General features: G+C 43.1%; 5 protein-coding genes across 7 annotated transcripts; 4 read left to right on the top strand and 1 right to left on the bottom strand.

The window, feature by feature from the left end:
- The first annotated feature begins 817 nt into the window (after nucleotides 1–817).
- On the top strand, nucleotides 818–3417 carry LOC101079946 (cytosolic sulfotransferase 3-like). 2 transcript variants are annotated; one of them, XM_029834499.1, is made up of 8 exons: nucleotides 818–986; nucleotides 1316–1455; nucleotides 1537–1647; nucleotides 1870–2000; nucleotides 2165–2291; nucleotides 2369–2466; nucleotides 2571–2742; nucleotides 2833–3417. In XM_029834499.1, exons 2-8 carry the CDS (start codon nucleotides 1317–1319, stop codon nucleotides 2958–2960), a joined length of 906 nt encoding a protein of 301 aa, XP_029690359.1. In that variant the 5' UTR covers nucleotides 818–986; nucleotide 1316; the 3' UTR covers nucleotides 2961–3417. The 2 variants fall into 2 exon arrangements, with proteins under 2 accessions (XP_029690359.1, XP_029690360.1); XM_029834500.1 differs by lacking the exon at nucleotides 818–986 and adding an exon at nucleotides 1004–1155.
- A 1111-nt stretch (nucleotides 3418–4528) lies between these two features.
- On the top strand, nucleotides 4529–6451 carry LOC101079723 (cytosolic sulfotransferase 3-like). Its single transcript, XM_029834506.1, has 5 exons — nucleotides 4529–4740; nucleotides 4820–4951; nucleotides 5084–5178; nucleotides 5343–6220; nucleotides 6370–6451. Exons 1-4 carry the CDS (start codon nucleotides 4602–4604, stop codon nucleotides 5592–5594), a joined length of 618 nt encoding a protein of 205 aa, XP_029690366.1. The 5' UTR covers nucleotides 4529–4601; the 3' UTR covers nucleotides 5595–6220; nucleotides 6370–6451.
- Nucleotides 6376–8628, top strand: LOC115249281 (cytosolic sulfotransferase 3-like). The gene is made up of 5 exons (XM_029834505.1): nucleotides 6376–6450; nucleotides 6780–6919; nucleotides 7003–7113; nucleotides 7339–7469; nucleotides 7634–8628. The coding sequence occupies exons 2-5, from the start codon at nucleotides 6781–6783 to the stop codon at nucleotides 7883–7885; spliced, it is 633 nt and encodes a 210-aa protein (XP_029690365.1). The 5' UTR covers nucleotides 6376–6450; nucleotide 6780; the 3' UTR covers nucleotides 7886–8628.
- A 1391-nt stretch (nucleotides 8629–10019) lies between these two features.
- LOC101072589 (cytosolic sulfotransferase 3-like) lies at nucleotides 10020–12551 on the top strand. Its single transcript, XM_011617397.2, has 10 exons — nucleotides 10020–10107; nucleotides 10366–10468; nucleotides 10565–10594; nucleotides 10925–11064; nucleotides 11148–11258; nucleotides 11375–11505; nucleotides 11663–11789; nucleotides 11866–11963; nucleotides 12067–12241; nucleotides 12332–12551. Exons 1-10 carry the CDS (start codon nucleotides 10035–10037, stop codon nucleotides 12457–12459), a joined length of 1116 nt encoding a protein of 371 aa, XP_011615699.2. The 5' UTR covers nucleotides 10020–10034; the 3' UTR covers nucleotides 12460–12551.
- Nucleotides 12552–12968: 417 nt separating this feature from the next.
- Nucleotides 12969–25159, bottom strand: LOC105418290 (proline-rich transmembrane protein 3). Of its 2 annotated transcripts, none has more exons than XM_011617399.2 (4): nucleotides 24776–25159; nucleotides 18536–19350; nucleotides 18162–18458; nucleotides 12969–16748 (listed from the first exon to the last, which is right to left on the bottom strand). In XM_011617399.2, the coding sequence occupies exons 2-4, from the start codon at nucleotides 19290–19292 to the stop codon at nucleotides 14728–14730; spliced, it is 3075 nt and encodes a 1024-aa protein (XP_011615701.2). In that variant the 5' UTR covers nucleotides 19293–19350; nucleotides 24776–25159; the 3' UTR covers nucleotides 12969–14727. The 2 variants fall into 2 exon arrangements, with proteins under 2 accessions (XP_011615701.2, XP_011615700.2); XM_011617398.2 differs by having other exon boundaries at nucleotides 24788–25158.
- Nucleotides 25160–27253: the final 2094 nt, after the last annotated feature.

Below are 27253 nucleotides of genomic sequence, written 5' to 3'. Positions count from 1 at the left end.
TAACGGCCAGATCGATTACCTTTGACTTGAAAGCTGCATCATAAGCATTTCTGTATGTGTTTTGATTGATAAGGGTTTGTGCAGGATGTGCAAAATGACAAAATCCAAGTGTCTGTGACGCATAATCTTTTCCAACATGTCCGTCTCACTTTTGTGTTTAATGCTAGAGAGCGTCCCCCTCCCCCCATGGCCGTTAGCCAGTAAAAATCTATAAATTAGCTGCGCCGTTGTATAGGCTGCAGGGTTCATAGTGTGTGAAAAAAGAAGCTGCTTATAGTACAAAAATTACATAATGTTTGATGTGACTCTGCTGGACGCTGTGACTTTGTCTCTCAGTGTCTTGCAGGTCATGATTTGAGTGACGGGCTGCATCTGGGTGCTGCCTATTAAATGGCACAGTCCCAGCCCCTCTGTCTCTCTCCTGGATGTCCCTGCTGCCTGTTACACTGACAGTCTATGCTTCTGTTCTGTCATTTTCCCTGGCTACACCAAACCTTTGTTAATAGTTTACTGTTTACTTGTGATGAATCAACTCTGGGATCAAGAAAAAAAGGGGCAATAAGTACATGAAGGTTCAGCTGGTTCTATTCTATTCTCATGGAAAGATGCACATGGTAGAACAACACTGAACTCAGCACTTCTTTCTGTTAATCTGAACAACTTTCAGGTTGTGTCCCACTCTGATTACTTCAGGGCAATCTCTGAGACCATTGAACATGTGTGGCCTTTGACTCTGATCACTGTGCTCTTCAACAGGTTGGAAAATATTTGATAGCTCCAAGTTTCCATACAAACAAGCTCTCCGTTGGCAATTTTTGTTAACACATGCTCGTTACGTACGGTCCCTCATCTGTCGAGGGTAATATTGATTGAAAAAATTAATTATTTACATCATTCCCACAAAGAATTTGTGTTAGGAACCTCACAAAGCAGGAACGTTTCTTCCCTTCCCTCAGATCACCTCACATTTGTCTTGCCTCTCTCAGGTAACTTTATTTATTTTTCGCTACTTCTGTCTCCTCCAGTCAGGCTTTGGACTTATGCTACAGCTTTACACCTTTTGCTCTGTGTCATTGAGCGATTTTCTTTTTTTTGGCTAGATTTAATTTGTTGTTCATGTTTTTTCTTTGTATCTCGACTCACCTAATTTACTCTGTAAGTTGTTGTGATTATCATTATTATGTTTTCAAATGACAATGCTCAGTATTTGCTTAAAATAATGCGTTATGAAACTTTTGTATGTTGTTGCTCTTTGTGATCTTATCAGGGCCAAATTTCTGAGTAAATGATCAGATGTTTTATGGTTTCTTTAAAGGATGGATCATCCTCCTAGACCAGAACTTTTTGACTTCCACGGAATCTCTATGACCCATTACTTCACGTCAAACTGGGAGAATGTTCAAAAATTTCAAGCCCGGCCAGATGATGTTTTTATTGCATCATATCCTAAATCAGGTTATTACACAGTTATAAATAAACGTTTCTCTTCTTTTTAGCTTATTTCAGCCTCTGTATTCACTCTCTCTCTCTCTTTAGGGAACACTTGGCTCTGTTACATACTTGATTTGTTGTATTTTGGTCCAACATCAATGTTCCTCCAACAAAGAGTGCCAAATTTGGAGATCAACATTCCGGCTCGACTGACAGGTTATGTAGAATACATTAAATGGGGAGAGGGAAGTCTGGGCTTCTCTCCTTAGGCTGCTGCCCCCGCGACCCGACCCGGATAAGCGGTAGAGAATGGATGGATGGATGGATGGATGACATTAAATGTTTTAGTTCTGTTTTCTTTTAAAAAAAAAAAAATCTTCATCACTGGATAACACCAAGTTGATGTATTGTTTTCTTTTATATTTTATATCTCTACAGCATCACGTGAATCTGTCGCCACAGTGTTGGGAACAGATCATATTGAAAGCATGCAAACTTCTCCTCGGCTCATAAGGACCCATCTACCAGTTCATCTGATTCCAAAGTCTGTGTGGGAGAAAAACTGCAGGGTTAGTGACCTGTGGAGTCTTTTAGCTGCATGAAGATATCCTTTCTGAAAGTTCATATTAATTATGCTAGTAAGAAATGCTGTTTACATTGGTGAAGGTAAATAGTTTATGCCATAACTATGTAAATATATCTTTATTTGAGCAGTTATTTCTTTTTGGTTTAGATTGTCTACGTGGCTCGTAACGCCAAGGACAGTGTGGTGTCTTACTACCACTTTGAACGCATGACTGTAATCTTCCCTGAGCCTGGAGACTGGGACAGTTACCTGAAGAGATTCATGGCAGGAAAGAGTGCGTGTTAAACTTCACATACTGTATATTTTGCTCAGACGTTTACTGCATAATATCACTGCACATCTTCCTGCCAGTGGTGTTTGGATCCTGGTATGACCATGTGAACAACTGGTGGAAGAGAAAACAGAGTTATTCCAATGTCCATTTCATGTTCTATGAAGATCTGATCGAGGTACTTTATGTTTTTCTCAGTGTTTTATGTCGTTATTAAGTTCTCCTTTGTTTCATTTCTTAATGCTGATTTTTATCATGTTAATATTTGCTCTGGTTCCTCAGAACACTGGAAGAGAAATAGAGAAACTCTCCACCTTTCTTGGTTTGTCTCCTCCTGAGGAGATGGAGAGAATCATCGACCTGGTGCAGTTTGATAAAATGAAAACAAATAACAACGTTAACATGTCAGGATTTTCTGGGATGAATTTCAAAGTTTCTACCTTCATCAGAAAAGGTACCGTCAAGTCCAACAGCATGAAATTAAAGTTAAATCTTTGTCTTCAGCTAAAAGTTGTGGCTGCTGATTATCGTGGTGCTTCTTCAGGGAAGGTTGGGGACTGGAAGAACCATTTCACTGTGGCCCAGAATGAGGAGTTTGAGGAAGACTACAAGATCAAGATGAAGAATTCCACACTGAAATTCCCCATCAAAGTTTTGACTGAAAACCCTTAAATGACACACACTAGAATAGAATGTTGTAAATTGTTATCTAAAACCAATGATCAACATCTGAATAAAGACGTCGGTTATGTCATGTCATACAATATTGCTTCCTCGCTCTTCTACTTTGGTCTGTTCATGTTCTCTGTTTTCCTTTGGTCTGGTCTGTTACTTCCTGTCCTTCTTTCCCTCCTTTGTGATTACAGGCCACACCCCCTGATTGTTTGCACCTGTGTCTAATTGGCTCCACCTGTGCCTTGTGTTGAAGCTACAGTCCTTGGCTTGGTCTCCACGTGTTCCGCTTGTCCCAATGTCCTTGTCCAAGCATTGTTTCTATTTGATTGTTTGGACTGCGAGTTAGGTCTACCTTTCATTGCCTGAGGACTTTTTAATCTTTGCCTTTGTTGCCTGACCTCCTGTGTACCAACCTGTTTTTGCTTATTAAACACCTTTTGGATCTTGGACTTTGTTGGAATTGTATATTTTACAGTGAACTGAGTCCGATGTGTTGATTATTTTATTATAGTAAGTGTTGAAGAAAAAAGAGCAGCAGGAGCCAATCTGAGCTTCAATGTTTCATGGATGAATGAACTTAGCGTTCTACGACCTGTTAATGATTGATACTGTATATTTCACTCTGCGAGGCAGAAAGCACCTGACTGTTGGTTACTGATGGGATGGTTGGTGTTTAATTGTGGTTTGTTCTCATTACACCATACATCATTACACTGAATTACTGACCTCAGAGCTTCCTCTCATCCCACCCTCCTTTTCTCTCTGTGTCCACTCTGTTTACTCTTAATGACACAAACCAAGAAGGGGTCCTTCATTCCAACAAGCAGACAGGACAAGTTGGGAAATGGGTCTGTTCATTATAGAACTAAGATCAAATTTAATCTGTAAAAATATTGTTACAACAGATGAGACAGTAAATTAAATTATTAACCCATTAATCACAATCAACATAGAAAATCAGGGGGTGGATGGATGGATGGATTTATGATTTAAAAGAGGTCAAAGGTCAAGGGCCTCAATGAATCCCTTAAACACATGTGGCCTTTGACCCAGATCACCCCGTTCTTGAAGAAGCTATAAAATATTTAAAGTGGGATATTTTATTATTATTCTAAGCAAGCTCCCTGCTGATAATTCTTGTTGCGACATCTCATCATGTGCCGTGCCTCATCTGTCTAAGGTGATAGTTGATTAAAAAATTAATTATTTAATTCATTCCCACAACCAGTTTGTGTTTGAATAACTAAACAGGAATATTTCTTCCCTTCAGTCAGATCACATCATATTTGTCCTGCCTCTCTCGGGTAACTTTATTTAGTTTGTGCTGCTTCTGTCTCCTCCAGTCAGGCTTTGGGCTTATGCTACAGCGTTCCACCTTTTGCTCTGTGTCATTGAGCGATTTTCGTTTATTTTGGCTAGATTTAATTTGTTATTCATATTTTTTCTTTGTGTCCTGACTCACTTAATTTACTCTGTAAGTCGTTAAATTATCATCATGTTTTTAAAATGACAATGCTCAGTATTTGCTTAAAATTGTGATAATGCGTAATGAAACTTTTGTATGTTGTTGCTCTTTGTGATCTTATCACGTCCAAATTTCTGACTAAATGATGAGATGTTTAGGCTTTTCTTTAAAGGATGGACCTTCCTCCTCGACCAGAACTCTTTGACTTTCACGGAATCTCTATGACCCATTACTTCACATCAAACTGGGAAAATATTCAAAAATTTCAAGCCCGGCCAGATGATGTTTTTATTGCATCATATCCTAAAGCAGGTTATTACACAATTATAAATACTTATTTTTCTTCTACTTTGCTAATTTCAGCCTCTATATTCACTCTCTCTCTCTTTAGGGAACACTTGGCTCTGTTACATACTTGATTTGTTGTATTTTGGTCCAACGTCAATGTCCCACCATGAAAGAGTGCCAAACTTGGAGATCACCATTCCGAGTCGACTGACAGGTTATTTAGAATACATGAAAAGTTTTGGTTCTATTTTTTATTCCAAAAAAATAATTTTCATCCCTGGATAACACCAAGTTGATGTATTGTTTTCTTTTATATTTTATATCTCTACAGCATCACGTGAATCTGAACCCTTATTCTTGGGAACAGATCACGCCGAAAGCATGCAAACTTCTCCTCGGCTCATACGGACCCATCTACCAGTTCATCTGATTCCAAAGTCTGTGTGGGAGAAAAACTGCAGGGTTAGTGACCTGTGGAGTTTTTTAGCTGCATGAAGATATCCTTTCTGAAAGTTCATATTAATTATGATAGTAAGAAATGCTGTTTACATTGGTGAAGGTAAATAGTTTATGCCATAACTATGTAAATTTATCTTTATTTGAGCAGTTATTTCTTTTTGGTTTAGATTGTCTACGTGGCTCGTAACGCCAAGGACAGTGTGGTGTCTTACTACCACTTTGAACGCATGACTGTAATCTCCCCTGAGCCTGGAGACTGGGACAGTTACCTGAAGAGAGTCAGCAGGTGTGGCTCTCCTCACGCGATCTCCCCCTCCAGACTGATTCTAGGAAACTCGCCCCCAGGTACATCGGCCCTTACCCCGTGGACAAAATCATCAACCCTTGTGCAGTCCGTCTCCGCCTCCCAGCCTCCCTGAAGATCCACCTAGTGTTTCATGTCTCCCTCCTCAAGCCCTTTGCCGAAAGCCCCCACCAACCTCCTGCGCCACCCCCCCCATGCGCCTTGTCGAAGGCCATGTGGCCTACACGGTCAACAAGATTTTGGATGTACGCAGGCGGGGAAGGGGATTCCAATATTTGGTCGACTGGGAGGGGTACGGCCCGGAGGAGTGCTCCTGGGTTGGGCGCTCCCTCATTCTTGACCTGCAACTGTTGAGGGATTTTTGCTGCCTATTAAATGGCACAGTCCCAGCCCCTCTGTCTCTCTCCTGGATGTTCCTGCTGCCTGTTACACTGACAGTCTATGCTTCTGTTCTGTCATTTTCCCTGGCTACACCAAACCTTTGTTAATAGTTTACTGTTTACTTGTGATGAATCAACTCTGGGATCAAGAAAAAAAGGGGCAATAAGTACATGAAGGTTCAGCTGGTTCTATTCTATTCTCATGGAAAGATGCACATGGTAGAACAACACTGAACTCAGCACTTCTTTCTGTTAATCTGAACAACTTTCAGGTTGTGTCCCACTCTGATTACTTCAGGGCAATCTCTGAGACCATTGAACATGTGTGGCCTTTGACTCTGATCACTGTGCTCTTCAACAGGTTGGAAAATATTTGATAGCTCCAAGTTTCCATACAAACAAGCTCTCCGTTGGCAATTTTTGTTAACACATGCTCGTTACGTACGGTCCCTCATCTGTCGAGGGTAATATTGATTGAAAAAATTAATTATTTACATCATTCCCACAAAGAATTTGTGTTAGGAACCTCACAAAGCAGGAACGTTTCTTCCCTTCCCTCAGATCACCTCACATTTGTCTTGCCTCTCTCAGGTAACTTTATTTATTTTTCGCTACTTCTGTCTCCTCCAGTCAGGCTTTGGACTTATGCTACAGCTTTACACCTTTTGCTCTGTGTCATTGAGCGATTTTCTTTTTTTTGGCTAGATTTAATTTGTTGTTCATGTTTTTTCTTTGTTTCTCGACTCACCTAATTTACTCTGTAAGTTGTTGTGATTATCATTATTATGTTTTCAAATGACAATGCTCAGTATTTGCTTAAAATAATGCGTTATGAAACTTTTGTATGTTGTTGCTCTTTGTGATCTTATCAGGGCCAAATTTCTGAGTAAATGATCAGATGTTTTATGGTTTCTTTAAAGGATGGATCATCCTCCTAGACCAGAACTTTTTGACTTCCACGGAATCTCTATGACCCATTACTTCACGTCAAACTGGGAGAATGTTCAAAAATTTCAAGCCCGGCCAGATGATGTTTTTATTGCATCATATCCTAAATCAGGTTATTACACAGTTATAAATAAACGTTTCTCTTCTTTTTAGCTTATTTCAGCCTCTGTATTGACTCTCTCTCTCTCTCTTTAGGGAACACTTGGCTCTGTTACATACTTGATTTGTTGTATTTTGGTCCAACATCAATGTTCCTCCAACAAAGAGTGCCAAATTTGGAGATCAACATTCCGGCTCGACTGACAGGTTATGTAGAATACATTAAATGGGGAGAGGGAAGTCTGGGCTTCTCTCCTTAGGCTGCTGCCCCCGCGACCCGACCCGGATAAGCGGTAGAGAATGGATGGATGGATGGATGGATGACATTAAATGTTTTAGTTCTGTTTTCTTTTTAAAAAAAAAAAAAAATCTTCATCACTGGATAACACCAAGTTGATGTATTGTTTTCTTTTATATTTTATATCTCTACAGCATCACGTGAATCTGTCGCCACAGTGTTGGGAACAGATCATATTGAAAGCATGCAAACTTCTCCTCGGCTCATAAGGACCCATCTACCAGTTCATCTGATTCCAAAGTCTGTGTGGGAGAAAAACTGCAGGGTTAGTGACCTGTGGAGTTTTTTAGCTGCATGAAGATATCCTTTCTGAAAGTTCATATTAATTATGATAGTAAGAAATGCTGTTTACATTGGTGAAGGTAAATAGTTTATGCCATAACTATGTAAATTTATCTTTATTTGAGCAGTTATTTCTTTTTGGTTTAGATTGTCTATGTGGCTCGTAACGCCAAGGACAGTGTGGTGTCTTACTACCACTTTGAACGCATGACTGTAATCTCCCCTGAGCCTGGAGACTGGGACAGTTACCTGAAGAGAGTCAGCAGGTGTGGCTCTCCTCACGCGATCTCCCCCTCCAGACTGATTCTAGGAAACTCGCCCCCAGGTACATCGGCCCTTACCCCGTGGACAAAATCATCAACCCTTGTGCAGTCCGTCTCCGCCTCCCAGCCTCCCTGAAGATCCACCTAGTGTTTCATGTCTCCCTCCTCAAGCCCTTTGCCGAAAGCCCCCACCAACCTCCTGCGCCACCCCCGCCCCCCCCCCCCCCCCATGCGCCTTGTCGAAGGCCATGTGGCCTACACGGTCAACAAGATTTTGGATGTACGCAGGCGGGGAAGGGGATTCCAGTATTTGGTCGACTGGGAGGGGTACGGCCCGGAGGAGTGCTCCTGGGTTGGGCGCTCCCTCATTCTTGACCTGCAACTGTTGAGGGATTTTTATCACAGGTTCCCAGATAAGCCGGGTAGGACGCCAGGAGGCGTCCATTGGGGGGAGGGGGGGTACTGTTGTGGTTCTTGAACGTGACTCGTTTCTTCCCTCCTCCCTTCACCTGCAGGAGCGACTTCCAGGGGCGGGCCGATCCCTGGGGAGCGCTGAGCCGCTGACGCACCTGCAGCTCGTTGCTTTGATTCGGCAGCTACTTAAACTCCCCTCTCGGTGCTTCCTGTGCCGGATTGTTTGTTTGTGTTTGAATCAAGCTCCAGCTCCCCGTGATTATTAGTCCTTTGCATCGGTTATTCCTTTCGCCCAGGAAGTTTGTTTAGTGCTTTGTCACTTCTTTCTGTTTCCTTTCCCGTCAATTTTTCCCATTTTGATGGGGATTTTTCGTTCGCTCTTTCAGTTGTTACTTTCTTGGAGTTTTGTTGTTACTTTGTTCGATCGCCTTGGACACTTTGCTAATAAAGAACCTTTTGTTTGCACTCTGCGTCTGGGTCCTGGCCTCCTTAACCGAGCCGTAACATTTAAACTCTCACTCAAATAAGGCTTAGCCTTCATAAGAGGATTAATTGAACAATTTCACTAAGATTAGGCTGTTAAATGGGATCAGGCTTGTACTGATAGTGATGCCAGCAATAAATTATAAAGCTAAACTGTATGATTCAATGTTGAATCTTTATTTGACTTGTGGATCTCTCATGGATCTGTCCCACCCTGGGCCTCCTGTACAACCATATTGGCAATATATACTATACTATACTACACTATACTATACTATACTACACTACACTACACTACACTATACTATACCTGATATTTGACATTTTAAAAGAAACGATTCGGTGTGATTGAAACTAGTTATCTGCCTCTTTAGAGTTTGCTCAGCTGTGTTGTAAAATCAGCGTTTTAAATCCCAAAGTAGTCACTGTGTCTGACTATGTGATAACGTTTCTGATCACTAGGTGGAGATAGAACACAAAATATGGGTATTTACCTGATGTTTGTTGTGCTCAGAGTCTGTCCGCCCCTTTGTCTGTCTATCTTTTGCCAGCAGTGTTTGGATTCTGGTAGGACCATTTATCCCAAACCAGCTCCATGACTGATTTCAACTTTTTATAAGGAGAACAGAATATTTTAGAAGCTGAGTGTTGTGTTTCCATAGAACAGAGAAACTAAGCAGCTGGAAAGAATCACCGTCCTGGTGCTGTTTGATAAAATGAGTTTTGGAGTTGCAACATGAGATATTTAAGCAGAAAGACAGTACATGGAAATTATTCGTTAACTATTAATTTATGACATGATGCATTTTTTTCACACTGTGCTTGAAAATCTGCAGTTTTTGCTTTGTTTTTGTTTTGTTTTTTTAGCTGGATCTGGATCTGTCTGCACTTTTTTTTTTTTAGTTTGGGCCATCTTCTTTTATGTCCTCTGAAAGTTTTTGTCGTCCTTTTACATTTACTAAATACTTCCCGCTGCTGCCTCCAAAATCAATTAACTGAAGGCAGGATTACAGTGCAGTACCTCTATTTCCTTACTTAACGGCCAGATCGATTACCTTTGACTTGAAAGCTGCATCATAAGCATTTCTGTATGTGTTTTGATTGATGAGGGTTTGTGCAGGATGTGCAAAATGACAAAATCCAAGTGTCTGTGACGCATAATCTTTTCCAACATGTCCGTCTCACTTTTGTGTTTAATGCTAGAGAGCGTCCCCCTCCCCCCATGGCCGTTAGCCAGTAAAAATCTATAAATTAGCTGCGCCGTTGTATAGGCTGCAGGGTTCATAGTGTGTCTCTCAGTGTCTTGCAGGTCAAGATTTGAGTGACGGGCTGCATCTGGGTGCTGCCTATTAAATGGCACAGTCCCAGCCCCTCTGTCTCTCTCCTGGATGTCCCTGCTGCCTGTTACACTGACAGTCTATGCTTCTGTTCTGTCATTTTCCCTGGCTACACCAAACCTTTGTTAATAGTTTACTGTTTACTTGTGATGAATCAACTCTGGGATCAAGAAAAAAAGGGGCAATAAGTACATGAAGGTTCAGCTGGTTCTATTCTATTCTCATGGAAAGATGCACATGGTAGAACAACACTGAACTCAGCACTTCTTTCTGTTAATCTGAACAACTTTCAGGTTGTGTCCCACTCTGATTACTTCAGGGCAATCTCTGAGACCATTGAACATGTGTGGCCTTTGACTCTGATCACTGTGCTCTTCAACAGGTTGGAAAATATTTGATAGCTCCAAGTTTCCATACAAACAAGCTCTCTGTTGGCAATTTTTGTTAACACGTGCTCGTTACGTACGGTCCCTCATCTGTCGAGGGTAATATTGATTGAAAAATTAATCATTTACATCATTCCCACAAAGAATTTGTGTTAGGAACCTCACAAAGCAGGAACGTTTCTTCCCTTCCCTCAGATCACCTCACATTTGTCTTGCCTCTCTCAGGTAACTTTATTTATTTTTCGCTACTTCTGTCTCCTCCAGTCAGGCTTTGGACTTATGCTACAGCTTTACACCTTTTGCTCTGTGTCATTGAGCGATTTTCTTTTTTTTTGGCTAGATTTAATTTGTTGTTCATGTTTTTTCTTTGTATCTCGACTCACCTAATTTACTCTGTACGTTGTTGTGATTATCATTATTATGTTTTCAAATGACAATGCTCAGTATTTGCTTAAAATAATGCATTATGAAACTTTTGTATGTTGTTGCTCTTTGTGATCTTATCAGGGCCAAATTTCTGAGTAAATGATCAGATGTTTTATGGTTTCTTTAAAGGATGGATCATCCTCCTAGGCCAGAACTTTTTGACTTCCACGGAATCTCTATGACCCATTACTTCACGTCAAACTGGGAGAATGTTCAAAAATTTCAAGCCCGGCCAGATGATGTTTTTATTGCATCATATCCTAAAGCAGGTTATTACACAGTTATAAATTCACGTTTCTCTTCTGTTTAGCTTATTTCAGCCTCTGTATTCTCTCTCTCTCTCTCTCTTTAGGGAACACTTGGCTCAGCTACATTGTTGACTTGTTGTTTTTTGGTCCAACGTCAATGTCCCACCATGAAAGAGTGCCAAATTTGGAGATCGCCCTTCCGGGTCGACTGACAGGTTATTTAGAATACATGAAATGTTTTGGTTCTGTTTTCTTTAAAAAAAAAAAATCTTCATCACTGGATAACACCAAGTTGATGTATTGTTTTCTTTTACATTTTTTATCTCTACAGCATCACGTGAATCTGTCACCACAGTGTTGGGAACAGATCATATTGAAAGCATGCAAACTTCTCCTCGGCTCATACAGACCCATCTACCAGTTCATCTGATTCCAAAGTCTGTGTGGGAGAAAAACTGCAGGGTTAGTGACCTGTGGAGTCTTATTGAAGATATCCTTTCTGAAAGTTCATATTAATTATGCTAGTAAGAAATGCTGTTTACATGGGTGAAGGTAAGTACTTTATGCCATAACTATGTAAATATATCTTTATTTGAGCAGTTATTTCTTTTTGGTTTAGATTGTCTACGTGGCTCGTAACGCCAAGGACAGTGTGGTGTCTTACTACCACTTTGAACGCATGACTGTTGTCTTCCCTGAGCCTGGAGACTGGGGCAGTTACCTGAAGAGATTCATGGCAGGAAAGAGTGCGTGTTAAACTTCACATACTGTATATTTGCTCAGACGTTTACTGCATAATATCACTGCACATCTTCCTGCCAGTGGTGTTTGGATCCTGGTATGACCATGTGAACAACTGGTGGAAGAGAAAACAGAGTTATTCCAATGTCCATTTCATGTTCTATGAAGATCTGATCGAGGTACTTTATGTTTTTCTCAGTGTTCGTGTCGTTATTAAGTTCTCCTTTGTTTCATTTCTTAATGCTGAATTTTATCATGTTAATATTTGTTCTGGTTCCTCAGAACACTGGAAGAGAAATAGAGAAACTCTCCACCTTTCTTGGTTTGTCTCCTTCTTCTGAGGAGATGGAGAGAATCATCGACCTGGTGCAGTTTGATAAAATGAAAACAAATAACAACATTAACCTGTCAGGATTTGCTGGGATGGATTTCAAAGTTTCTTCCTTCATCAGAAAAGGTACCGTCAAGTCCAACAGCATGAAATTAAAGTTAAATCTTTGTCTTCAGCTAAAAGTTGTGGCTGCTGATTATCGTGGTGCTTCTTCAGGGAAGGTTGGGGACTGGAAGAACCATTTCACTGTGGCCCAGAATGAGGAGTTTGAGGAAGACTACAAGATCAAAATGAAGAATTCCACACTGAAATTCCCCATCAAAGTTTTGACTGAAAACCCTTAAATGACACACACTAGAATAGAATGTTGTAAATTGTTATCTAAAACCAATGATCAACATCTGAATAAAGACATCGGTTATGTCAAGTCATACAATATTGCTTCCCCGCTCTTCTACTTTGGTCTGTTCATGTTCTCTGTTTTCCTTTGGTCTGGTCTGTTACTTCCTGTCCTTCTTTCCCTCCTTTGTGATTACAGGCCACACCCCCTGATTGTTTGCACCTGTGTCTAATTGGCTCCACCTGTGCCTTGTGTTGAAGCCACAGTCCTTGTCTTGGTCCCCAAGATAGAAGGTTGAATGATGAATCTCCCTTGAATATTAAAATCTGCATTATTTCAACAACTATGAAGTGGAATTTTTGAGTTTTCAGCATATGTGGCCCTTGACCTTGATGTTCTTTGACAGAAAACCACACAAATTGGAATTGTTTATTCAGTAAATAAAAGTTTTGCCTATTTCTGACCTTATGAGACAACATATATTGTGCAGGAAATTCACATTAACATACAAGATTAAAATAGAAATCAAAAGCTTTTCACATTTTTATTGGAATTTCAGACAGGAAATGCAGGAAGAAATACAAGACCAATAGTTCAGTCATTTCTAAGTTTGTATTTGTGAGCTGTGACTACTGAGGGCACATTGATTATATTTTCTATGGCACGTACTCTTAGAAGAGGATAACATGATGCACAGTGGCAGAATACCGACCTTTTACGAAGCAACAGAGGTGAGATTATGGGTCCACTAGAATGTTGAGAGGAAAATAAAACCAATGTGTTGTGCTTTAAATCCTAAAAAAAAAGGTCAAACATCACTGAAATGTACTGTAAAAGAATCTAATGGGTGACAAGAAAACATGGTCCACTGCTCAGGAAGAAATGATCTATGATTACAGTTTTAATGCTAAAACCCATCCATATGTGTTAAAAAAAAGAAACTTCTAAGACTGCAAAGAGCACAAGGGAATCATTTTTAGTATTAACCCCCTTAACTTAAAGCTAAAACATTTTGGTCTCTCTCTCTTTAACTTGTGTATAGTCCTCATAGTATCATTTACTTGCAAAGCAGGCAGACCGCATCAAAAGAGCATAACTGTCCTCATAGCACACATAAAGACCCCTCCAGATTGCCTTTCACAGTGACAGCTATGACTCAAATAGACTTTAAGAAGAACATTATTTACATCACTGTGGAGATCACATATTTGAAGTGTGTTTCTTTGCGAGTAGCAAAATTGTCCTCTTCTAGTGCTCACGGGCTTACAGTTAAGTGCTCGGATGTTGAGTTGGTATAAGAGGCCCAAGGATCATGCCGAGCCAAACCATGGGAGGTACAAGCCTGCAAAACTCAGCAGCTTTTGTCGAGTTCGCAAGAAAAAAGGAATCCATTGCTAGTCTTTTGTAAACATCTGTAAAAATGCAGGCTGTGGTTCTGATAATACGCCACTGCAAAAGCTTCGTCCAGCACAAATGACTATTCCACCTCCACTGAGCCTTGGTATTACTTGTAAGCATGTCGGCATGCATCCGTTTCTTTATTTACCAGCTTCACATTAATTTGCAAACAACAACAAAAGCAGCAGCATTTTAAAGGTTTCAAGGTAAGAACCTGTAGAGTCACTGGTACTGCGAGGGTGCACCGGAGGCTTAACCCGAAAAAAGCACAGATCTGAATGGCACACGTTTACGTCACAAAACAACCTGAAATATGGGCGACAGGAAGTAAACAAAGCAATAAAACCCACAATAGTTCATATGCAGACATTTTTCACGACAGAAGCAACAGATGCTGGGACACAGAACTGCTGTTTCTAGACAGGAAGTCGATGATTTTATGACTTGTTTTATGGAATTTGCAAGTTTTTCGGCGGTAACAAAAAAGGTTTAGAGCAATAAAATTACAGGAATTGTTTTAAGTGTGTGTCTCTGTGTCGGTGTGTTTGTGTGAGCGAGAAGGAGAGTCAAAGAGAGAAAGGCTATTAATATATATGCTTACTATGGTGTGTATCTGTGCTTTATATCCCTCTGTTTTACTTCCAAAGTAAAGGTCTCCATATCTGCTCCCCATAGTCACCGTCGCCTGTTGCCAGGTAAAAGGTAACTAGGTGACGTTGATCTCTCAGAAAATAACTTTGATATGCTTTCCCTCTTTTCAAAAGCAATTATATTAGACAGTTTTCCAAACATTTCCCAAAGTATTTCTCATGGCTCGGAACAGTTTGTGGATTTGTGTTTCTGCTGTCTTTGGCCGTCTTTGTCAAAAGTTGCCTCACAGATCAATAATTTCACTGCTGACGCTGGCAGAGTCATCGTGTCTGTTCACTTCCAGGTAACTCCGAGATCCCACCGGTTTCCTAGCCCTCCCCCGTACCTTTTCTGAGTCTGGGGTGATAAATGGCCGTGTGTCATCAGCCCCGTCCTCCCCCAGATTCCCCGTTGATGCCCTGGACGGATGAAGTGACACTGGGCAGGAGACAGATGATGGGACACTTCCTAACATGTTTCCAGCCCACCTGTGTCCTTGGTGGGAGGGTGTGGGGGGAGCAGTCACCTGCCTGCTCGGCACACTACTGAGAATACTGCCTCCTAGTGGCATGGATGATTCTGTTGGCGCGTCGCTACTCTCAGACAGTAGCTGAGGGTCACTATTCCTGCGGTGCCAGGCCTCCTGGCTCACTTCTGATCCCAGTGAGGGGGACTGTGAGGTGTGATTCATGGGATGAAACAAGCTTCCTCCCCCAAGCAGGTGTTCCCTGTGCAGAGCCTCGTCGATGCTGCGAGTCAGGTCAATGGGAGATGGTGGCCGCAGATCGAACTCGTACAGAGACAGGCTGAGGTCCCTGTCCTGATCCAGACTGTCGCTCACAGACCGCTGTGGGGGGTGCCCTAAAGTTTGCAGTCTCAGCAGGGACCCAGTGGAGCCATCAGATATGCCTCGTTCTATAGAATGGCCCCTGGGATTCCGGACCCGGTTGCTCTCTTTGCAGTGTGGCTGGGCCATGGCCTGTTCATGGCTCTGGTTCCTGATTAGACTCTTACTGATGTCAGCTCCGTGGTGATCCTGGCTAGCACAGTTATTAGGAACCTCACCTGTTCCTCCTCCTCCTCCTCCTCCTAGCACATTATTTTCAGGCTTCCTGCAGGGCTTACCCCTCAGGCTCTGAACTATCTTGGACCAGCAGCTGTGTCTTTGAGTGGAGCCGGTAGACTGATCCGGAGATGGGATGTCTCCTGCTGCTCTGCTGTCTTGTCCACTCTCTTCTCTTCCCCGGCAAGTCTGCTGCCTCCAGAACACCCAAAAACCCATGACTAGGAGGGAGAGGCCCCAGGCCAACTCCAATAGCCGTGCCCAGAAGTGCACCAGCCACCATCCCCAGTTGAATTGGGTCCAGTTTCCAAGGAGGCCATAAAGCCATAAGGTTGCATGAACATGCAGTCCACAGCACAGCACCCCCATTACTGCACCCACAGCCACCACTCTCCCCAAAATAACACTTATTCTTCTCCTCCTTGTCCAGTCCTTCCTCCTGGCCTCCACAGGGTCTCCCAGGTGATGAGCCGGAGGACACCGTAAACGTGGAAAGACATAGCAGAGAAATCCCAGACAGAGAGCTAGACCCCAGCATATGGACAGGACCTGGATGGTGGTAGGTACCACAGGGGACAGGGCTGGGGAGAACAGATCAGCAGCCAGTAGTAGGGAACACTGCAACACAGCCAACACAGTCAGCAGAGGAGGACACTCCAGAGTTGAGGGTAGCACACTTACTCCTGCAACTCTTAATGCCAGGAGTGCCATGGAAGCCTGAGCCCACACCAGCAGATGCAGGGGTAAGTTGTAGAGGGCCGTAATTGCGGGGCGAGGGAGAAACCTCCTCGTGCCGTATGGGTCTATTAGAAACAGAGCAGCTCTCAGCCCACCAGCCACAAACAAAAATGCGTTAGCCAGTGCCAGAGGTCCTCGTTGAGGGCGGTTTGCACCAGGAGATAGGATGAGCCCGAGAGCAGCTCCAGCAAAGAGCAGGAGGAAGAGGCTCGCTGAGCCATACACATGCAGCTCCCATGCAAATGCCAGGGTCCGGCTCAGGTCCCCCCAGTACAGAAATGTACCATTAGTGGAAGGACTGGTACTGACAGAGGCAACAGGGTTTGAAGTAGCCTTAGGAGCTTGCCGAGGTTGCCCCAAGTTAATGGAATGGTCCCTTTGAATGACGACAGCAGTTTGATGAGTGGGGCTTAACCTCGTCTGTGACACTGGTGAAACACCAGTGACATGGAAGGATGAAGTTCCTAGAAATATACAAACAGAGCTTAGGTTTTCATTACTTAACAGAGAATACTTTTGCCCACTTAAAAAGCGCACAATAGCCACATGAAGTACCTCTATATGTCCACTAGAGGGGATCACTTTCCCATTGAAGTCTTAGGAGAGCCCCTCTTACTTGTAACTCCACCGTTATCAAAATGGCTTTGTTCTTAAACACAGCATCCAAACCACTAAGGAATTGGATGCATTTATAATGTGTTTCACTATTGTATTTCTAGAATGAGGCATCAAGCTGAGCAAACCTATTTAAGACATATGTGCATATTTATTGATGACCAATCAACAACTTTGGGATGAATATTTTCATGTTATAAGCCACCTGATTTATAGCTCAACGTATAGCTATGCTCATGAGCATTCCACTTTAGTTATTTTAGCTGGTGTTGTTAACTATTGCTGGCCGGGCCATCTGCACAAATTCTGATCTGACCATTCAGTTGCATGACTACTTGCTGTACACCTGATCTGAGACCTGATTTGTGCAGTCAGAGAGCACAAAACTCTCACATTATTTAAAAATTTTTTTTTTATAAAATGTATAGCTTGGAGTCCTTTAAACACCTGTATAAACCACCCAAATGCCACATGTCAGCTAAATGACTCACTCCAACATCTGTTTCACTTCCTGGCTCACTCCCTCATCACACAGTTCACTTTCAGGCTCGCAAAGGCGTCCAAAGCATAACATCACGAACATATTTATTTATATATAAAGATTTTACTTCCTTTGCTCAAAACCTTTTGTTTTTGCTCACATGGGTGAGGGCTCAGACACATTCCAGATGTGCAGATTGCATTTCACAGCTGGATATACTTACATATACTCACCTCAGCTTTATATGCCCACATGTTGTACTGAACCAGCAGCCAGATAAACACAGATATATAGTATAAACTGGTAGGTGAACAATGCTTTAAAGTAATTAAAACCTTCTTCAGGTTCCACAAGACTGGCTCATGCCCTTTATGTGTCAGACTTTTCCTTTCACCTTGTTTTTTTTGTCCCACTCCCTCACTTTCTCCGTGCATCTGGGTTTCATTATCATCTCCACTCCCTGCATTGCTGTGTTCGTACCTTTCGTAGACTGTACTTTCTGCTCCTGAAATGCTCCTTCTTGGTCATACTTTCCTCTTGTCTTCCTCATTTCCCGGCAGCTGTTCTATCCACCCCCTGCCACCCAGCATTCCTACCCCATACACCCCACTTTCCATGGAAAAGTCTGCTTTCTCCATCTTTTTTTAGGCTTTCCATTTTTAGAGATTTCCAGGTTGTTTTGTTTTTTGTTTTTTTAAAAAAGGCTGGATGAATAATTTCATTTTGAATTATGAAAAGATGAAGAACTGTAAAACTACTCAGGACATTATTAATGTCTTACCTGTCCCTAAGGATTCCACAGTCGTGCTCGTGAGGTTTCTCCCGAGTTGAGCCGTTTTCTGGGGCTGCATTGTCATTCTGGGGGACATTCTTGCAACTTCTTGTGTCGCAGTGATAGATTCAGTTGTAATTTGCTGTGTTGATTTTGAATAAGAATCGCTTTCGGCAACAACCACTTGTCCAGTTTGTGTCTCCTTGGCGACAGAGCCGGTGGTGGTAGTCCCGGGTCTGCGCACAGCAGAAGAATCACCCTCTGGTCTAACTTTGGTGGTGGAAGGTGATTTCATTGTTGGCCCACCTAAAAAAAACAGAAATATGAACATAAAATATTTTGACTTCAATATTATTTACTGCAATTTACATTTATGTATTTACCTGATAAATGTACAGTGTGAGGTGTTGTCTGAGCTACCACAGGGGGCGCTGTAGCCCTGACTTCAACTGGGGGAGTTGGAGAGATTTTATTGGCCGGTCTTAGCGGAAACAGGTGAGGCCTGAGACTCTGATTCTCTGTTGGTGGCTTCAGCTCAGAAACCATCGAGATGGTCGTCTGTGCTGGTGGCCGATACTGAGCCAGATGGGGCAGATGAACCGGAGTTTCATCCACGGTGGGAATGTCTCCTGACCCCAAATCCTGCAAAACTTCATCAGCGGCTTCCTCCTCTGGATTTTCCGTGAGAGCAGAGGAAGATAAAGTCGGCTGAGGTGGAATGGAGCCTTTTGATGTAGGATCCACCTTTGCGAGATGCCTACGGAATGCCAAGCGAGCGGTGTCAGTCCTGGCTCTGGACGAAGGTGGTTGGGTTATGAGAGGTCCACTGCTGAGATTGTGCGTAGAAAGGACAGATATAAAAGAAGGAGCGGACTGTGCGGTAGGATGGGGGCGCTTTTGCCCCTGTTGCCCGGTGTTTGTCAGCTTGTCCTTGAGTGTGGGCCTGATGGGCACATCGCTTCGCCCTCTGGGAGGCAAAGAAGGCCAGAGAAGCACAGCCTGCTTGGTGGGCTTTGGTGATGGATTTACGGGTGCATCCTGCTCGGCGAAGGAGGAGGATAAACCGATGATGGTCTGAGCTCCTGAAGACTGGAAGAGTGAGAGGAGGAAGCCCAGGAAAAGGAGAGACACGGCAGCCATGACGATGGTCCCTCTGGCCGTCTCTCAGAGTCACTTTATCATCCTTTAAGCTGCTTTCCTGTCGACAGAAGCACAGTCAAGCAGATTTTATGAAGATGAGGACACACAAGTGCAGACAGAATCACTTGAGGAATTTTTATGAACACGCTCAGGCCAAAATATGTACTTAAATCAACTATATTTATAAAAGTGCTTCAGTGTGATGCCAAATATGATGATATAAGCCTTTGTTTGCTTAAGCAACACTTCATCATGGGAAGAAAGCTTTTGAAATGTGAATCATTTGACCTTTACCTTTCGGCAGATTGGCACGGAACCACTAATAAAAATTTTATTGACAATTATGGACAGCCTAATACAAATAATTCATTATCTATTAATGGAGTTAATCAGTACAAATTTATTCATGATGATGTCCTACTTTGGGCATGTGCAGGGTGTGCTGATGCAGAGGTCATGACTCCCCCCACAAGGGTTTAGGAGCATGACGCAGCAGATGTATAGACTGAGGTACGGTGTATGGTTTCACATATGTGAGCACCCAAACAGACCCAGGGTCTGTAAACTGTAATTAATAAGTTGCAACAACAAAATGAGGAAGAGTCTCAGTTTGGTGTGAGTCACGGACACCAGGAACCAACAGCTGTAACCGGCCCAGGCCCTCACGGATTACGCAATCCTAAAGTCATCTCACTAGCTCTCATATCATTTGCATTTGCATCCATTTTCTTTGAATTAAAAAAACACACACACCTTTCATGGACCGATCTCTGCCTGGGAGTTCGTGAAAATGGCGAGGGGAAAAAATGGGAAAAGGCTTCAGTGGGAGAGTTCGCTCAGCTGCCGATGACTCAACGAGGAGCAACATCGACTGGAGCAGGAGCGTAACTGCACCTGGCACGGGGATCTGGCGCTCATGACCTCAGATACATTAAGATGTGTGCAATTTCCGTGATCACACAGGGGAAATTTGATGTGTTAAGCAGGCGTGTGGGCGTAAGGAGTCGATCACCAAGCGGGAAAAAACAAAACTATAAACGTACTTTATCCTTTCTACGGTAGCCTCACTGTTTCCTTTCTGTTTTGGCCGCACTCTTCGCCCACTCGCTCACTGATTTATATGTTTTTCCCTTCTTTCTTATCGTCCCTCAACCAGTTTATCAGGATTTTATTGCAGTGCAGTTTAACGGCCTGCTTGAAGGTGAGGGTTAAATGAAACTAAATCAGGAGAGCCATATAAGAATGCAGAGATAAGGAATACTGGCACACTTAGGAGGTAAAGGACAAGTGAAGTAAAAAGGCCACACAGAGCACATATGTTTTGGGATTAACACATCCGTTCCAGCCGGGGCAAAGCCGTGACAGCCTGTCCGGGAAGAACCTCCGCCTGCCCCAGCCACTCAGGTGTGCAGTCAGGTGAGAAGTCCTCTGGCAGCCAGAGAAAAACACCGACTGGTGAGAAAACTGCCACGGCATCTCGTTATCCAAAGCAATCGAGCACGTTTCCGTCCGTGTGCACAAGTATACAGTTGAGATTAATGAGTCTCAAAAGAGATTCAATGAGCTCAAGTGAGAAACCAATCCGCTGCCTGAGCAGAAAGACAATACATCTCAACAATATTTAGACTATCTGATTATATGTTTCTGTTGACCTGACATAACAATTTAAGCTAATTTACAACTGCAAACCACCACAGAGAAGCTTTTTTCCTGTCTCCATTTCATTTTATCCAAAGAAAACAAAGACTGTTAATTGATTTTAGGTTTGACTAAAACAATGATGCACTCTTAGCCAACCAGCAACCTCCATTAAATCCACTTTAGCATGCAAATAACACAGCATTTGTCTGTGTGACCGTCTAGGGAGGAGGCAGATGGGTGCACGTTCCATCAGAGTATTTTTAGCCTACCCAGCCCCTCAGGGCTAAGAGACATGTCCCTCAGTATTTCATCTGGAGCGGGGTGAGCATGCTGGAGAGCTGTCGTCACACTCTCTTACAATGCATCCTTTATCCAGGGCAGGAAATGCCCACGGATAATACGCAGTTTGTGGCAATCTGAAGATTACTATAAACCCCAATGGACAACAGCATAAACCTGCCGGTTATTCAATCAGATGACTCGGGCCGACGGCAGCTGTTACTTATTAGGTTGTAGTTGCTGATGTCGTGTCATGCTAATATGTTTATCAATGTGACGGGCTAATGCTCGGTTTTACATAATTGACAGAAGGAGTTGGGATGGGCAGTGCATGGCATGGAGGATGTCCCTATTTCTGTCTGGGAGGGCATTTCCGTTCATTTAGTCAATTAACAGATGGGGATGAGACATTTAATGACATTTTTAGAAATATATTTCTCACAGATGGCTCTGACTGGAAAACATCAATACTGACTGAAATGGGTCTCTAACACTGACTGGAATCCTGCAGAACCAACATGATACCCAATGGAAACATCAGAATAAACACTACAAGTTATGATTTAAAACAACACACTAACTCTGGTCATGCGTTTTAAATTTGTGTTGTTTTTTTTATACTATAATAAGCATTAAATGTGCATGTCACATAATACCCCACCACTAGAATAAAATTGAAAGCACTGACTTAAAAATTGATTTGTGAATGATTCCAAGTTTGCATTACCTTTGAAGCAGGACCAGCACCCACTAGCACCAGACCTGGCTCTTTTAAAGAATCTCTCAACTATAATTTCAAATAACCTACCACTACGTCTGAACATGCTCATATCATGAAATGTGCTGTTTTAACTGGATTTCTCTGGCCTGTTTCAGTTCTGGCTCAGTCGATAAAACTCCTCCAGGTTTTTGAGCAGATTCTGCAGGGTGAGAAAGACGTCAGAATGGAGGCAGACCATGAATCTAAAAACAAAAGCCAAATGGAACCAGAACCAAATGGAAATAACAATCATGAATGTGAGTCCTAAAAGCAACCAAGAATATCCGTAAATTTCTGTTGAGAATGGCTGTTTTGGTATGTATACACCTGTTTTTGATGTGTGTTGCTGCTGGTAATGAAGACGAGGACACCACAAAGACCCAATACTGTCTAACGATGCTGATTACAAGGCGAGAGGACTGCGACAGAAGAGCACAGCAAAGATGGACAGATGGTACGGACTGAAAGAAAGAAAAGTGCAGAGAAAGACAAGACAGTCTGTTCCATCCATGCATCAACAGTCCAGCAGGACAGTTAGCACCTGCCACACATGCACACCTTGTTTGTGTTCTGCAAAGGTCAGAGGCCAAGCTGTGTAAGTGCATGAATAAATGCATACATGAGACAGGGAGAGAGAGAAAGAGAAGGAGGGGAAATGAGAGAGGGAGTATGTGTGGTTAACTTGGTATGCGGGTAGTGGGGGAGGTCGCTGGATTGACCGTTGAAAATTCCACACCTTGAAATAACATATGGATTCTGCACAGATCCCACAATGTTCTCCCACATATTTCCACACGGAGAAATGAGCAAAATTTCAGTTGAAATGCTGACTTCCTTTGAATATCAGGAGATCTCCAGTCGGGGTCACCAGGCGACCCGATGACTACCTGAGACTGAAAAGCTTCTGTCTCTACTGTCAAAGGTTTGTTGCCATAAGAAGAGGCTCCAGATCCGGTCACAGATGCTTTTTTGATCCCCCAGTTAAAGACGCTGCCCTGCTTTAAAACGCTGAGCCCCGCAACATCTTTGACTGATGTTCCTCCGTCATGCGAGCTGCAGATCAAAGGCTGAAGGTCAACGCTAAAGGGTGAGGCGCTCTAACTTCCCCGCGACTCCACCGCAGCACACAATCTCCAAACGGCACAGCCCTGTCTGCTCGGGGCCAAAGTACAGTCGGCAAACGTTGATATATGGGAGGTCAGCATGGGAAAGAGAGCTCACAATCCGTCTGAAAAACTCCGTGAATCATAGGGCACTGAGATGTGGCCAGAAACACACGCTGACAGATAGCGTGGTGAGTGATTGGGACAGCTGCTGAACCTTGACGAGCCACAAAACACTTTCAGTAACGTCGATTACAGACATCACAAGTCGTAACCGCTCCCCAGCGACATGGTTTACTTTGGCCTGGGACTCCAGCTGAAGCCAGTAAAACGACTGCGGCAACAATTCGCGTGTCAATCACCGACTCTGCTCTGACATCATGTGTCTCTGTAAAAAAAAGTCTTTGGAAAAGTTTAATCACGCATTTTACGGGACAAATTGGTCGACCAAAAGGTTCCAGTGCCATAAAGGCCCGTGCAGTGCAGCGGGGACGGGCTTGAGCGCTATACATCTGGATTTATGCTTTATTTTCCACCGTTCTGGCAGCTCCGGACCGCCCTTTCTGCTAAGTGCCTTAAGTCTGCTGTAAACTCTGAGGTATTATTTAACTCCACTGCCAGTTCATGAATCACCTCACTCATCATTTGTGTGAATGGTAACTTTTTCAAGCTCTGAGACATTAGAGAGCCATTTACAGGCTGGGCTCTTCTCTGTTACACTGAACTCACCCAATGTTTGTATGGAACAAAATCAACACAGAAATGTCTCTCTATTAAGACATTCTGACTTTCAGTAGAGGCAACCTGGATCAAATTCCCTTGAATCTCTATTCCCAGGATTGACTCATATCCTGGTGCAGAACAGGTGAAGGCAGATCTCCTGTTTAGACATGTTGAGAGGGGGTAATTATGTCGTAAAATATGCTGTAAACACACAACAAGCTAAGCACCTGCAAGTCAGATCCACCTGTTGTCTTTCAACAAAGTGTGGACTCGTGTTTTTTGCAGCCACCCAATGAAAAAAAAAAAAATCAGTCAGGATTATATTTATGTGGACTGTAGCAGGAGCTGATGGCCTATTAAATCTGGAGTGCAATAAAGGTCTGAGCAAAGGATCATTTTAACACATTTCTTATGGCCTGAGCAGCTGAATCATCCGTCCATCTTCTGAAAGAAGCAGATCTGACTGTAAAGGAATTTTCTGGGTTGCATCAAGGTTGTCTATAAGAGGAAAACTCCTACGTTTTCTGGCAGCATTCAACCGACTTGACATGTTAAAACCTATAAAAAACTATATTTTGAAATGAAGAGTAAATATTTCGATTGCTTTATGACGAAACCTCGCTGAAGGCTCTCTGAAGTTTTAGTCATTTGCCTAACAGGCCTGCGCTCCTATAAATCCGACCAACAAACAATAAAGTAACAGTGTTACGCAGTGAGATTTTTGATCGGGGCATAAAACAGCCAACATAGATTCTGAATGGCAAAAACCTGCTGTCTGGCGCTGACGTACATCAGTCACTGCGCCTGTCCTGCGCTTTTCTAACACGGCAACATGAGCTCCTGTTCCCAACAACACAGCAAAGAAAGGCCACAAGAGATGGCCAAGTAGAAAAACAAATGTCTTATTGTACAATGACGCGACTAAATGTCCCACGACCGTCGTTGCGCCACTCCGCAACGCGATCCAAGTGCGTTACCTTGACGCGTACCTGCAGGCGGTGCGGCTCTTCTCCGATTGCGTCCTCTGCAGCAGGATATGATCTAAGCCACGCCGGGTAAGTCGCAGCAGGAGTGTCACATCGCTCCGAATGTCCGAGTTTGGAGTGAAAGCGGTCCTCTGCCGACAACCGGTGCGTTCGGAAGCCTTGCGCCACAACGCCAGACACACGAGCTAGTCCAAGGAATGAACGCCCCCTCCTGATTGCTCCATCTCTCTTCCCATCTCTCCCTCCCTCTTTTTTCCGATTCTGACAAGCGGATTCGCACGAATGCCTGCAACCTACCGCCCGGCGCGTTACGCAACAGCGGCACGACACGCGTTGGCGACGCAACGGCTACGTCTACCTCAGAGAAACCTGTTCAGACGATACCCGATGGAAATGTGAGCACGCGGGCGCTGACGTCACCGAAGCAGCTCCTGGGTTTTTTCCCCAAGTCGTATTCCTGAAATGTGGGAATGTGAGGACACAGGTGAGGAGATACCTGCGGGCAGAGAATGAGCTGGGAATGAAACATTAGCTGCAAGTTGCTCTACCGGGCCTCATGAAGATGATTCTGTACTGACTGCTTTCATCCCCCCATCCGAATGACCCTCACACACGCAGCTCCTCCAGTTTGGACATGCTGCTGAGCAGGCAGATCTGCTCCCGCTACGCCCAGAGGAATAAATCCAACAAAACCCAAGATTCATCCTTCTGGATTCATCACTTTCTTTCATATCACCTGTGTGCCTACAGCCTGCTCTTAAAATAACCCACAGCTCAGGGGATTGCCTTAATGCCATTACATTGCTACTGAGCCAGCAGGAGAGACCTGCGGAGATGATAATCACATCGCTGCACATGGATGATAATCTGAGCATGTGGCAATAACTGATCAGTGCTGCACAGTCCCAACAGAGATGAGAAGAAATCGACCAGTTCCCCAAGCTTTCATGCTGTCACGTTAGAATGTGCTTCTGTAAAAAGATCAAGATAATCCCATATGAAAAGTCCCTGCTGGTTCTTTCCTCCAGCAACACCTCTCTCTTGTCTCAACACGCATTGTTTAAAATAAGGGCGAGATCTTCTGAGTGCCAGCTTTGGGAGTTTTATTCCACTTTACTAATTTTTAAAGCAATAATCTTAATACGGCTGAGTCTCTATTGCGTATTTTCCATCTGAAATCAAAGATTTGAGGTTCCTGAACTGCTACTTTGTATAATTCCTACTTCCTGCACAGCCTTGGTGTGCATTTGCATTAAATGATCACAGCTTTTGGATGCAGGTACTGTCAAATGGGGTGAATCTGTGCTGCATCATGTACATAAAGCCACAAATGAAACACAGATGCCACAGCAGATCGTGATTCAGTACCATCTTTCTGCAAGAATGAAGTGAACAGATGCCACATTTGAATTGAGGCACTCTGAAACTCACTTCTGGAGCAGCTTTGGAACTTAATCATGGCCCTCAAAAAGGGGGAATCCTGTCAAAAGGCTGGTCATATCAGTGTCCTCCACTAAAGTAGCCTCTTTTATTGAGAACAGCCCCAATAGCAATAGCTAACGCACATCCAGGGACCATCTTCCAAATGCAGGCCTGGCGCCTCAGATTCTCCCTCGCCCCTGCTGGGGTTGGGTTTCCCACTTCTAAGATGAAGGAAGACAACTCTCTTTAAGTTTTACCCATCTTAGGTATTGTAATAGATACTGTTACATAACAGATCTGTTAGCATTCAGGAAAAGCATCATCTATCATTTTAAGTGCAGTATTAGGTGATGGTGCATGTGTGCATGTGTCCAAAGACCATTTCTGGAATGCAGAACTGAGACCATGCAGAAAAAAATTACACAACACAATTCCTTTTTTGTAAACATAACTTTGCATAGTATCTTAATCCTTTAATATTACTACTTGTATATATCAGAATTATGAAGAGGATTTCTGGCTGCATTTTTAAGTGGCTGAAAGTTGAAGGTGAATGTCTCTGTATGGTTAAATCACGGAGTGAGCGTGGTTGTACATAAGTTACACTTCATTTCAATAGTTTTGCAACTATTACTCACTTTCCCCTTCAGTGTTCTGATGACTCACGGGCCGAGCTGTCGGCTCCACGCCGATCACCAAGACGACTGTTTTGGCACCGGGCTGAAATGTGCACATTAGCTATTTTAAAACTGGTTTTTCGCTGTTGAAAAGAGTCAGTTTGTAGCTTGGCCAGTGTTGGTGTGGCTCTAAAAAACAAAGGTTTCAAAAACATTTGGTCTATTTGATTTGATGAACATTTGTTTAGAATTTGCTTTTTTCCCTCAGTTTTCCCCCCAGAAAACTGTTTAGCTTTAGAATGTAACAACAGAACATAGACTATAACACAGACTAATAAAAACTAACACAGGGAACAAATGATTATCACAGTGTAACTCCAAATTAGTCACACTTACAGGACATCAACATATAGAGAGGGGAGGACCCTGA

Source organism: Takifugu rubripes, chromosome 3 (genome assembly GCF_901000725.2).
Source record: "Takifugu rubripes chromosome 3, fTakRub1.2, whole genome shotgun sequence".
In the NCBI taxonomy this organism is placed as follows: domain Eukaryota; kingdom Metazoa; phylum Chordata; class Actinopteri; order Tetraodontiformes; family Tetraodontidae; genus Takifugu; species Takifugu rubripes.
The sequence above is the reverse complement of the archived record's forward strand: the minus strand, read 5'-3'. Positions and strand labels throughout refer to the sequence as shown.

Coding starts and splice junctions, on each gene's coding strand:
- LOC101079723 (XM_029834506.1), top strand. CDS start 4,602: ATGGACCTTCCTCCTCGACCAGAACTCTTTGACTTTCACGGAATCTCT. Junction 4,952..5,083: donor TTATTTAGAATACATGAAAA/GTTTTGGTTCTA, acceptor TCTTGGGAACAG/ATCACGCCGAAAGCATGCAA. Junction 5,179..5,342: donor TGTGGGAGAAAAACTGCAGG/GTTAGTGACCTG, acceptor TTTTTGGTTTAG/ATTGTCTACGTGGCTCGTAA.
- LOC115249281 (XM_029834505.1), top strand. CDS start 6,781: ATGGATCATCCTCCTAGACCAGAACTTTTTGACTTCCACGGAATCTCT. Junction 7,114..7,338: donor CATTCCGGCTCGACTGACAG/GTTATGTAGAAT, acceptor ATATCTCTACAG/CATCACGTGAATCTGTCGCC. Junction 7,470..7,633: donor TGTGGGAGAAAAACTGCAGG/GTTAGTGACCTG, acceptor TTTTTGGTTTAG/ATTGTCTATGTGGCTCGTAA.
- LOC101079946 (XM_029834499.1), top strand. CDS start 1,317: ATGGATCATCCTCCTAGACCAGAACTTTTTGACTTCCACGGAATCTCT. Junction 2,467..2,570: donor TCTATGAAGATCTGATCGAG/GTACTTTATGTT, acceptor CTGGTTCCTCAG/AACACTGGAAGAGAAATAGA. Junction 2,743..2,832: donor TTCTACCTTCATCAGAAAAG/GTACCGTCAAGT, acceptor GTGCTTCTTCAG/GGAAGGTTGGGGACTGGAAG.
- LOC105418290 (XM_011617399.2), bottom strand. CDS start 19,292: ATGGCTGCCGTGTCTCTCCTTTTCCTGGGCTTCCTCCTCTCACTCTTC. Junction 18,459..18,535: donor TCACACTGTACATTTATCAG/GTAAATACATAA, acceptor TGTTTTTTTTAG/GTGGGCCAACAATGAAATCA. Junction 16,749..18,161: donor TGTGGAATCCTTAGGGACAG/GTAAGACATTAA, acceptor GTATATTTCTAG/GAACTTCATCCTTCCATGTC.
- LOC101072589 (XM_011617397.2), top strand. CDS start 10,035: ATGTCCCTGCTGCCTGTTACACTGACAGTCTATGCTTCTGTTCTGTCA. Junction 10,469..10,564: donor CGGTCCCTCATCTGTCGAGG/GTAATATTGATT, acceptor CCCTTCCCTCAG/ATCACCTCACATTTGTCTTG. Junction 11,964..12,066: donor TCTATGAAGATCTGATCGAG/GTACTTTATGTT, acceptor CTGGTTCCTCAG/AACACTGGAAGAGAAATAGA.